General features: G+C 35.7%; 1 protein-coding gene across 3 annotated transcripts in view; it reads left to right on the forward strand.

The window, feature by feature from the left end:
* Positions 1-12,627, forward strand: part of LOC150079288 (neprilysin-2-like) — a 527,224-nt gene that overhangs the window by 462,372 nt on the left and 52,225 nt on the right. For all 3 annotated transcript variants that reach the window (XM_090383670.1, XM_090383669.1, XM_090383671.1), the window contains exon 17: positions 1,963-2,093. In XM_090383670.1, coding sequence (XP_090239796.1) covers positions 1,963-2,093 — 131 coding nt within the window. The remainder of the gene's footprint in view (positions 1-1,962; positions 2,094-12,627) is intronic.

A 12,627-nucleotide genomic window follows, 5' to 3' on the forward strand; every position in this document is an offset into this window, starting at 1 on the left:
GGAGAGTACCTAAACCATTTACGATTTGCAGATGACATTGTGGTCATAAGCCATGATCCCAAATAATTAGAGGAAAATCTTAATCAGTTATGCACAGTTAGTAAGGAATTTGGACTAAAGATGAATATGGCTAAAACAAAAGTAATGATGAACAAGTATGCCACAGAAAGGGAAATAATGATTGAAGGAGCAGTAATTGAAATGGTGGAGACATATACTTATCTGGGACAAGTTATTAGCTGTAATAATGATAAATGGCTGGAAGTCAAGAGAAGAATAAATTTTGAATGGATAGCATTCAGGAAATATAGTCACATACTGAAGAGCAATATCCCAGTTTGTCTGAAACGTAAAATAATGAACCAATGTATACTCCCTACCATGACTTATGGAAGTGAAACTTGGGCACTCACCAAAAGAATGGAAGAGAAGCTGAGAACTACACAGCGAAGAATGGAACAAATTATATTGGGAATCAGATTGTAAGATAAGAAGAGAAACACATGGATTAGGCAGCAAACGCAAGTAAAGGACATTCTTATCAAAACTAAAGAACTAAAATGGTCTTGGGCAGGACACATAGCTCAAAGACATGATGACAGATGGACTAAGAAAATAACAGAATGGTATCCAAGAGGAACTAGAAGAAAACCTGGAAGACAAAGGTGGAGATGGATAGATGAAATTAATGAGTTTGTGGGTAGTAAATGGATGGCCAGTGCTCAAAACAGAAGGAACTGGAAAGTTGCTGGAGAGGCCTTCATCCTGCAGTGGATTGAAAATGGCTGATGATGATGAGATAAACATATTATCATTAGCATTTAGCATTAGTAGAGGCATTTGATGCAAGAAAGCAAGCTTATGAAAAAAAACTTACAGAATATTAAAATTTTGAAGTGCACTGCATCCAAATGTCCCACATCACTGTTAATAAAGGTGCCGTATGCCGTACCATTGCATACCGTCCCAAAAAAAGCACTGATTATCCTTAACAACCAATTTTCAACATATATTTCATTTTGTTGATGTTCTTATTCTAAAATTAAATCTCTGTCAATTACATCCCTAAATCCCATCCCTGTGGCATTTCACAGGCACAATTTTTTCTTATTAAAAAAAATTCTGTTTTTAACTTTTGTTGAAATGGAAATTGTTTTTTATTAATTAGGATTTACCTAATTTATCCCACTTTGCAATGGTTTGAATTTCTTGATTTGCATGCTTTTTTAAAAAATAATCTTCTATTATAACCCTTTCCCTTAATTTTTGGCTTTTCCTACTATAGCAACCCAAAAAAAAGTAGTTTCCAGAAAAATACACATAAAGGATATAAAGAGCCAAATTAAAAAATATTAGTTCAGACATGTTACCCATAATTCACATCATGCCCCACCAAATCCAAAAATCCCAAATATTGTTATATTTTTCTATTTTTTAATTGGAGAAGTACAGCCATAAAAAAGAAAATTTGATATACAAAATGCACCACATTATTATTTTTCCATATGGCTTTGGTTTCTCCCTGATATTGCTCTGTATTGGGAGTGATCAATAATTTTTTCCCCCTTCACGGCAACACTACCATTAGTAAAGCTATTATTCTTATTATCTAATATAGTGTCAGAATAAAGAATATAAAGCATGCTTTTATACTATTTCTAGCTTTATCTCTTTTTTAGTCCCAAAATTATTGAGTGTCAGATGTAATGTAAACATATTTGTTTGGATTATTTGGATTATAAAAGAATTGTAATAATTTTATAACCAGAGTATTTTATTCAAAATAGAGATATACTTTTAAAAAAATTGTGATAAGCTGATTGCAAGACCTTGTTTATTTTTAAAGTAGCTTTTATGGTGAGGCACAGTTATACATGAGTCACATTCAAAATTTTAATTTTGTTGTATTCCTCTTGTAAAACAGCAAAAATGTTAATATTATGTCATGTTTCTTCTGAATAGGCCGTCAGTTTGACAAAGAAGGTAATAATGTCAACTGGTGGGATCCAGAGACAGATCACAGATTCCGGGAACGGGCAACATGCATCATAAATCAATATGGTAATTATTCTGTACCAGAGATAGGACTCAAGGTTAGTTCTAAAATTATAAGTTAAATTTAATTCTTTAATTGAGTATAAAGTTTTATAAGGGTGATTTAAATGAAAAATGCAAAAATTTTCCGATATAAAAAGACAATAGTATAATTTAATTTCATGTTTTAATTTCATAATATAGAAAATGAATATTGTCTTCACTGTAGTTCCCATTACATTCTCGACACTTCTTCAGCATCAAATTCTCTCTGTGGTGCACTATGGCCATAGTTGCCGATGCGCCTAATAAATCCCTAAACAAACAAACAATCAAATTCTCTCAGAGAATTTTTTTTGGAACCATTCATATCCTGCTGTTCTGAATTCCTCATATGATGTGAAATAACATACATTTAAACGATAAACTTTAATGTCTTAAACATTAGTCCTTGAGGTCTCGGATATGCCAAATAAGCTGTGTTTGCTTATTTACTACCAGGGAGTCTAAAATGCTGATGGAACTGATATTCACGTGACACTCAAATCAAGTGGACCCAATTCCGGCGAAGTCTGGACGGTCTGTGACAGCCAAATCCTCTGCTTGCACATTCATGATGGTGGGACTCTTAGTAATCCTGGGTATAACCCCCATGTGCAACCACACTATGGGTGACCACCCAGGTGTGTAAGCAGGGGTTGAGGTGTGGTGCCTACACCACATGGAGGAATGCTGCCCCTCTGTGTTACCAGGCAATACTAGATGATAGATGACTCTCATCAACCAATGCAATACCACCACTTTGCTTATTGGAGACTTCAAGTGGTGGAACCCATGTTTAGTCTCCAGAGCCTAAGTTCCGGTCAACCTTTCCCCATCTCTTCCATCATGCAGTATGATTGATGTCTTTTGAAGTTATGATGAACACCATGGCGACCCAAACTTCCTTACATTGCAAGGGTACAGCTCTAAAATGGTGTTCACAGGCAGGCCGCTAGTTAGTACACCAGACCAAACCTATTGGTAACTCTCTAGGAGGCTTCAGAATCAGCTAGTGTATAATCTTGCTACCTCTACTCTGCCAGATAGTGACTGGAAGGAGTCCGAGTAGTGTATGCAGGGGGCATTGTCGAGGCCACGTTATGTCAAGGATCTGGATATATTCTTACCATGTGCACACCATATCCAAAAATTTCATTACTTCATACAGCATGTCCCCCCTCCCCCCACTTTTTCCTACTATTGAATATACTATGAATTGTCAAACTAATACAGCAAACATATCTGCGAAAATATCTAAACGCCTAGTTCATTTCACAAATACACGTGGTGTCAGTTCTAATCCCAATGATGTCCATTTCCACTTACAGTCTGCCAAACCCCATGTACTTTTTTTGACAGAACTTCAGTTATCGGTTGATTCAACCACTGTTCATCTCAGTTGCCCAAATTATTCACTGTATGATTGGTTCTCCTCAAATGTGGTACTTGTGCATATGTCCATTCTGATATTCCTTGTCAGAGATTTGGTAATTTGGAATCTTCTCTTTTCGATCTTCTCTGGCTTAATCTCTCTACCTCATTCCGTCAAATTCATCTGCTGTCTCTACCATTCTCCCAACTCCACTAATCACATGGAACTCTTTGACTTCCTCTCTTTGCAACTTGACTTTTTCCAGTGCAGTTTTCCTAACAGTGATGTAATTTTCCTGGTGATTTTAATGTTCACAACTCCAGCTGGCTTCCGTTTTCTAGTCACACTGACAGAGCTGGTTGAGATGATGAGGCTTTTGCAGTTACTAATGACCTCACACAGATGTTCATTTACCTACCAGAATACCGGATAATCCTAACCATACAGCCAACATGTTTGATCTTTTTCTCACAAACAACCTTCTAAGTACACAGTCAAAATGAGTGTTCCTTTAGGCACCTCAGATTACAACTTGGTTGTTGTTGTTGTTATGTGGTTTTTAGGAGCGTTAGCAACTAAGGCCATATTGCTCCGGGATATGCGGTGGTCATTCCCTGACCTTTCCGCATCCTCCATATTTGGTGGTGATGGGCTCGAACCCCGGTCTAATCAGGAAGCCTGTGCTACGCACTGCTGCTCCTTCCCACCTGGCTAGGGAGGCGCCTATTACAACTTGGTGATTGTCTCTTCTCCAATGGAGTCTTTATCTCGTGGCTATTCCCAACATCCTGTTCTTTAGCATTACAAAATTGCAAAATGGGATGACCCGTGTGATTCCTTTTTTTCTTTTCCTTGGTAGGATTACTGCTTCAAAACTTCTGATGTCAATGTTTGCTCAGATTGTGTCAGCGAAATTATTCTTTTAGGAATGGAATCTTTTATTCCACACTCCACTTTAAAATCTCGTCCTTTATCTAAACCTTCATTTTCCAATAGCACATTGCCTGTTCAAGAAAAGAATGTTCCATATCGTAATTGGCTTGTTTGCAATTCTTCAGTTTCATTTTCTGCCTACACCAAAGCTTGCAATAATTGTAAAGCAGTTATTAATCAGTCCAAACTTGAGTTTGAACAAGCTAAAAGTAGAAAACTTGCTTCTTGCCCTAATAGAAGTCGAGCATTCTGGTCTCTTGCCAAAGCTATTGGGCCACAACTTTTGCCCATCTCTGCTCCACCTCTGTCAAAACCAGAAGGTTCTATTGTCACTTCAGCCAAGGATAAAGCTGACCTGCTAGCCTCCCATTTTTCTTCCAACTTATGTATTAATGATCTTTGTAAAAGACCTCCCACCATTCCCAACACACTTCATTCAATGCCTCTTGTGGTCTTCCTGCAAAAGGACGTCAGAAGGATTTTGACGAATCTTGATGCTAAGAAAGCTCTAGGCTCTGATGCAGGCTCAGTGCTCCTAAACGTACTCCTGTTCTTTGCCACCTTTTTGCACTTTCTTATTCCAAAGATGTTTTCCTTCTGCTTGGAAATTTGCTCATATCCAGCCAGTTCCTAAAAAGGGTGACACATCCCTCCCATCCAATTATCATCCCATTGCAATTACTTCTATTCTTTCAAAAGTAATGGAGAAATCAATTAACTGCTAACTCTTAAACTATCTGAAAACCTTCCGTCTGATCAACGATCACCAGAATGGATTCCGTCAGTGTCAATCCACTGATGATATTCTGGCTTATGGACAAATTCAATGGAAAAGTTCAGAAAAGAAGCTAAACAAACTTCCATCTTATGGTTTGCCAACTGTTTTTGTAATTTGTTATCCAGTTTTTCCCTGACCGCTCACTGAGGGTGATGATTTCCAGTCAATTTCCATTGACTGGAAATCCTATCCATAGTTTTGCCGATGATAGCACATTGCATTCTACTTTCCATTTTGAGAAACCTTTTTCTGCTCAATCAGCTTCAACTTCCCGAAAATCTGCTACCAATTCCTTAAATGCCGATCTTCAGGTAATTGTCCAGTGGGGCAAAGACAACTTAGTTGATTTCAACCCTTCTAAAACTCAGTCTTGTCTTATATCTCGCAAAAAGGATTCTTCTGCTCCTATGCTTATCTTTAGTGACACTCCAATTTCTAGGCAAAATGATATATCTCTTTTGGGGATTACCCTGACTTCTAATCTCTCTTGGCACAAGCACATTACAAATATTGCTTCTTCTGCATCTAAAAAACTTGGTTTTCTCTTTCACTCTCGGCGTTACTTTTCTTCCAAACAGCTGCTCACACTGTATAAATCATAAATCCACCCTGCCATGGAATATTGTTCCCACATCTGGGGGTGGTGCTCCCAAAACCTCTCTCAGGCTACGTGATTCCATTCAGAAGAGGGCAGTTAGGTTAATTAATGATTCATCTCTAACAGAGTCTCTCCACTCGCTGTCTCATAGACGTACTGTTTCTGCTGCATGCCTCTTCTACAGATACTTCCATGGGCACTGTTCTTCTGAATTGGCTTCTATAATTCCCGCTCTCTCTTTCAAAACAGTCTGAACACGTGCCGCCACCAGTCAACATCCGTTTACTGTCCAACTTTAAACTCTTTTCATCTTCCTCGTTTATTCATTCAACTGCTGTTTTCTGGAACAACCTTCCTTCATACGTATTTCCTGAAAATTACAGTCTACAGAAATTCAAGTCCAATGTCAACAAATATCTTCTTTCGTCTTATCAACCTCCAACCCAAGCATGGTACTAAGTACTTTAGGTTCTAACACCTCTCATGTTTGGGATTTACATAAAAAAAAAAAAAAAAATTTACACTATCTAGTCTTTCTTGGTAAGAATATTTGTTTGTGCCTCCAATTATTCTTATTGTCCTTTTCTGCTCCTTTTCAACAGATCTATGTCCTTCCTAAAATGGAGTTTCTGAACTGTATGCAGTACTGCAGATGTGATCTTACCATTACCATTACCTTATACCAGCAGTTCTCAAACTGTGCATCGCGATGCCCTGGGTAGGTGCCATAATTTACCAGGGGCTTCACTGACGATGTAATAGTTTATGTAAGATTACCATGGCAAATATTAAAAATGTATTAGAATGAATTTTTTTACTATTAGATATCTACTACTATTTGATCTGTATTATTAATATAAATAATATCAAATTTATCTATCTGTCGTTATCTTTATATGAATACCTGAAATACTAATGCCATTTGCAATACTAATGCATCTGAAATACTAATGCTAATACTAATGCCATTTGCAAGTTCTTACCATTGTGAAGTGTTTTTTGCATTGGCATTCTAATCTAAGTACAGATCAAAATTAAATGTTGAAAAAGAAATGTGTGTCACCATTTCGAAAATTATACCTAGGTTTGATGAATTATGCAATAAAAAGCAAGCACAAACATCACATTAATGTTTTTTAAGAATAAAATAATATCCCGAATATTATTTCATGTATTAATAATTATTCTATTAACATATTAAAAATAAGTATTGTGCAATTATACATGTTTTACTTCAAGGGAGGTGTCTGGAAAATTTTACAGATCAAGAGAGGTGTGGGCTCAGAAAGTTTGAGAACTGCTGCCTTATACAATGTGATAATCACATTTCCCTACTGACAAAGTTTCTATATATCACTGACATAATCCCATGGGCTGTTTTAGCACCTTGTTTGCAGTGCTCAGAGAATTCAATATCATTATCAATATATGCCACCTGGTTTGTTTATTTGAAGTTTTTAATATATGAAGGATCACTGCTGATAACCAGATCAAGAATATTGCTGTTTTTTTATTGCCTCTCTTATATTCAGAAAACTGGGTCGGAAAACTGCTAGCTTGGCGGGGGGGGGGGGGTGTTTGAATCACAGACTAAAATATTAACAGTAGCTTCAGGCAGAGGCAAAAGCAATTCTTGCACTGCTTCTATTGTAATGAGCAGCAGCCGCCTAGAGAGCAAGTTTCTGGGGATTTCAAGAGCTGCTGGGATTCATCATGAAACAAGTAAATACATGGGCTGTGTTAAGGTAACTAAGAGTAAGAACAGGTGCAGGTATACTTGCATGTACACCAATACTAGAAGTATAATAAAGAAACTTGATGAATTTGAAGTGCTGATCAAGACATCAAAGGCAGATATTGTTGGGTTAACAGAGACATGGTGTCACACAGATATAAGCAGTGTAGAATTGGAATTTGGGGAGTACAATGTGTGCAGAAAGGATAGACAGGGTAGGAAGGGAGGAGTGGTAATGCAGTTAGTTAAGAAATGCATAAAATCTAAGGTACTCCATCCAGTTGACATGGGAGGACAGTGCAATGTTGAGTCAGTTTGGTGTGACATAAACACTGTGAAAGGGAGAATGCGAGTAGGAGTGCATTATAGGACTAATCACTGTGATGAGTACAACAAACAACTACACAGAGAAATAGAGTGGGCCAGTAAATCAGAAGTCATGTAATGGAGGATTTTAATTTCCCAGATATTGGCTGGAATTTGTGGGTTGGTCACTCACACATGCAAGGCTTTTGTGGATTTATTGGATGATTGTTTTCTACATCAGCGTGTTCGGGAGGCAACTAGAGGGAGTAATACTCTTGATCTGATTATCAGCAGATGATGACTCTGCATTAAAAATTTGCAGATCAAAGACCACTAGGTGACAGTGATTACAGTCTACTGATGTGGGATTTACTTAAATATGTAACTGGTTTTTTGTTTTCGTAAAGGTGACTACAATAGTCTCAGGTAGTTTTTAAAATCTATACAGTGGGATCAACTGATGATGTTAAAAACAATGAATTCTAAATGGAAAGCCTTCGAGGAATTAATCTTGGACGCTATTATGCTTTTCATACAAACTAAGAAATGCTGTTGAAGATTTAGGCCCAAATGGATGTCAAATGAATTAATGAGGCTCATGGCAGAGAAGAAAAATGTGTGGGATGCATATAAATTAGCAGGTGACACAGAAGACTATGGTAGATATAAGCTTGTCTGTAATCAAGTCACAAAGGAGGTTAGGCAGGCGAAGGCAGATTACAAGAAATCTTTGGCAAAGAATGGATAGAAAAACAGCAAAGACTTCTTTACTTATGTAAACTCCAGAAGGAAGGGGATGAATCAGATTGGTTCACTTGATGTTATGGTTCGAATGTTGATGATCCTGCTCAGATAGCTTACAAACAATGAGTATTTTGCATCTACATTCACACATGAGGTATTCTCTAAGGAAGGGGAGGACAGAAGTTTACTAAACTCTAACAGGGAGCTAAATGATTTTGTAATAACGGAGAGCAAGGTGGAGGAGAAATTGTTAAAGTTAAACATAAAAAAGGCACCTGGGATTGATGGAATCTATCCAGTTATATTGAAGGAGGCAGCAAGAGAAGTAAGCAAACCCTTAGCCATAATTTTGAGAGCATCCTTAGATTAGGGGAGGTCCCTGTGGACTGGTGATGTGCAAATATATCCCCAATTCACAAAGGAGGTTCAAAGGGTGACACAAATAATTATAGACCTGTTAGTTTAACTTCTGTCTCTTCGAAAATAATGGAGTCACTAGTTAAAGAAGTGATGCAGCATCACCTAGACCAGTGTTTCTCAATCTTTTTACTCTCGTGGCACATTTTCCAAAGAAGAAAAATTTCGCGGCACACCTACGTAGTCATAGAAGAAGAAATTTCTAAATTAAATAAATAGAACAAATAATAATATTAACAATTTTTTTATTTATACTTATATTATATCTGTGCTATGCAAACAGTTCTTACAACCAAAATAAAATATAAAAATAATTAAATAAATAATTACAAAAAGAAAATATGTATGCCTTCAGCAAAGCTTTAAACTATTCAAATATTTGATAGAGATCAAATGAATTTTTATTTAAAAAATTATAGTCAATGTGAAATATGTGATTGACGATGTTTTGTTATTTCTGCTATATCAGGTCTTATTTCAGACAGAGCAACTCGCAGGTCATCTTCGACATTTTCCAATCTTGATCGTTTTTTATTTTTCATGTTAGTGAGAGTTGAAAATCCTAACTCACATAAATACGACGTAGAAAATTGGAGTAAAATCTTTATTGCTCTTATGATCATTGATACAGCACCATCTGTACAAATGCCTGTACAAAAATTCCATGATAACTTTGTATTTTCGAAAAAGTTATCTTTACAATTAAATATTTCCCTTCCTGTCATTTTACAAAAAAGTATCCAAATGAAATTCCAAATGTTTGATTTTTAATGTTCGATCAGATGAAAAGGAAATCAGTTCTTCCTCTTCAAGACAAAGATTCCAGTTTGATGTATCATTAATAAAAGGATTTCAAATCCAGTCATATTTTTCCGATTTAATAGATGGAAAATATGTTTTCATTGCCTTTTGAAGCAAATCCAAATGGTTTTTCACCACTGGTGCAAGAAAATTTCTCATCTGTTCAGGAATCTTAGGAAACATAGCTAAATTATTTTCATCAAGTTTATTCATCCACAAGCATATTTTTTTATCAAAAGCAATTAACTTATCTGTTGGTTATATTTTCGTTTCGCCCTTGTAAACTAGTATTTAAAATATTAGGATGTGCAAATATATGTTCAATGTAAGCCAGTTTTGCACACCACAATTCATTGTTAAAACAATTAAAATTTCATACGATTCTTTTGTTTTCCTGAAGTACTTATTTCATTTTTAAAAAATGTACAAAGTTCTGCTCACAATTCAAATACACAGGCTAAAACGTTTCCTCTAGAAAGCCAACGAATATCATTATGTAGTAATAAACAATTGTAGTTACATGCTGTCGCATAATTCTTTGAAAATTTGTGATTTTTAAAGGTCTGCTTTTAATATAGTTAACAATTTTTATTACGTCATCTAGTACAATGCTTAATTCTGTCGGGAGAGTTTTGCCTACTAAAGCTTCTTGATGAATAATGCAATGTGTAGAAATAAGATTTGAATTTTTTTGTTTTGCAAACGCCACAAAACCTTTTTCAGGTCCGATCATTGATGTAGCACCATCTGTACAAATGCCTGTACAAAAATTCCATGATAACTTTGTATTTTCAACAAAAGTTATCTTTACAATTAAATATTTCCCTTCCTGTCGTTCTTCCTGGCAATTCTTGATGAAATAAAAATTGGTTCATAATTAAATCTCTGTTAATGAATTGAACAAATCCCATTAATTGTGCTTTCCCGCTGATATCTGTTGACTCATCTATTTTCAGAGCAAAAATTTGATCATCAAGTTTTTGTTGAACATTTTCTACTATATTTTCCAACATATCGATTATTCTTCGACTTATAGTATCGTTGGAAAGAGGAATTTTATTTATTTCAGCTTCTGCATCTTTGCCAAACATACATTTCACCATTATATTACAAGCAGGACCGATCAACGTTTCTCCATTCGAATGAGGTTTCCCTTTTTGTGCAATAAGTTGTGCTATTTCATAGGAGGCAATTTGTGCTTTGTCAGGCACTTTTATTGTGTTTTCCAATTTTTATATTTGTTCGGCACTATTTGTCATTAATCGTTCAAAATACCTTTGTCTTTAGACATCAAATTTTGATTAACTTTTTCCATATGGCGTTTTAGCTTGCTAGGAACCATTCTACTGTTTGCTTTTTTATGTCCACATACAACACATAAAGGTAAGGGGAAATTTATGTCCCCTGTCCACGTAAAACCAAAATTTAAGTAATCTTCATTATATTTTCTTGTACTAATTTTTGATCTTTTTGGCTGAGATTCATTGGTGCTGGTACTGTTCATATTATCACTATTTTCAATGGATATATTTGTATCTGCTGCAGAACTACTGTCGCCGACATCAATAGTTTTGTTTTTATTTAAAAATTTTCGTATATCCATTTTCAATTTTTTCTAATAAACAAAAAACAGTTTTGTAGAATTTTTAATTTTTATATACATTTAAATTACCTTAAGAAATTGCCTAAAGCTAAATTATTTACTTTACAACACAAACACAGTTTAATATGACAATATTAACACGATATATATAAACACGTAATACGCCGCATGCCTATGCGTACAACTCCCAGAGAACTAGAGAGACTAGAGACGGGATCCCGTATTTTGACTTTTTGAGGTAATTCAGGGATGCTGCGCACTTATATAGTATCGCATCAGTCTGATTCACGTGGTCTGCGGGTGACAGATAATTGGTCTTATTCAAATAGTGTTGGCGCCTGAATGCAGATGCCCCTGTATTCGGATATGTCAATTTCAATTCGTCATAAAAAGATCCTTCATGTACTTTATTCTTATTAATGATATTGTACTTATATTCGGACAATGATGTTAAAATAAAAACGACGCTAATTTTTTTTTAAGATTTCGTGGCATACTTGGAAAATTTTGCGCCGCACTAATGTGACGCAGCACACCCTTTGAGAAACACTGACCTAGACAAGACTGCAGTAATAGTTCAGACATAGCATGGGTTTGTTAAGGGGAAGTCTTGTCTGGCCAGTTTGACTGGATACTATGATGTGGTCACAAAGGAACTGGATGCAAAAAATAATTTTGATATCATATACTGTAAACCCCCTCTATTCGCGGTATCTGTATTCGCGGTCGCTGATTTAATATAAAATGAAACCTAAAAAAATGTGAATTTTAAAGCGCCGTGAACATTTTCCGCCATAAAAAACATGGGCGTGGCTAAAATTACCTTTCCCGGTCAAAACAGTGCTCAGTGGGTGGGAGGAGAGGGGTGACAAAATCGCAAGCGTGGATGTTTCTCGCTAATCCTTGTTCAGCATGTGTTATGTGCTTGCCATGGAAAGTTTCGTTGTTTGCTTTTAATTTATATGTTTATAAATTGAATAAATTTTCAATTTCTAAATTGATATGTTTACAAAAGTGGTAAATCTACTGTTTTGCAGTGTAAAACAGACTTTTTCGAGTGTGTTAACGGAAGAAAGTGACTTTATTGTGGACAAGTTCTTTCTAACCCGTACAAAAATATGGCTACGAATAACAAGGGAAATGTGAAAAGACAAAGAAGGTGATGACATTAGCGAATAAAATTGAGTTATTGGACAAAATTTGTAATGGTGAAAGTGTCTTCTCAGTGGCAAAACATTATAAAATCAATAAGTCAACGTATTAT

Source organism: Mastigoproctus giganteus, chromosome 10 (genome assembly GCF_048544385.1).
Source record: "Mastigoproctus giganteus isolate SK-2022 chromosome 10, ASM4854438v1, whole genome shotgun sequence".
Lineage (NCBI taxonomy): Eukaryota > Metazoa > Arthropoda > Arachnida > Uropygi > Thelyphonidae > Mastigoproctus > Mastigoproctus giganteus.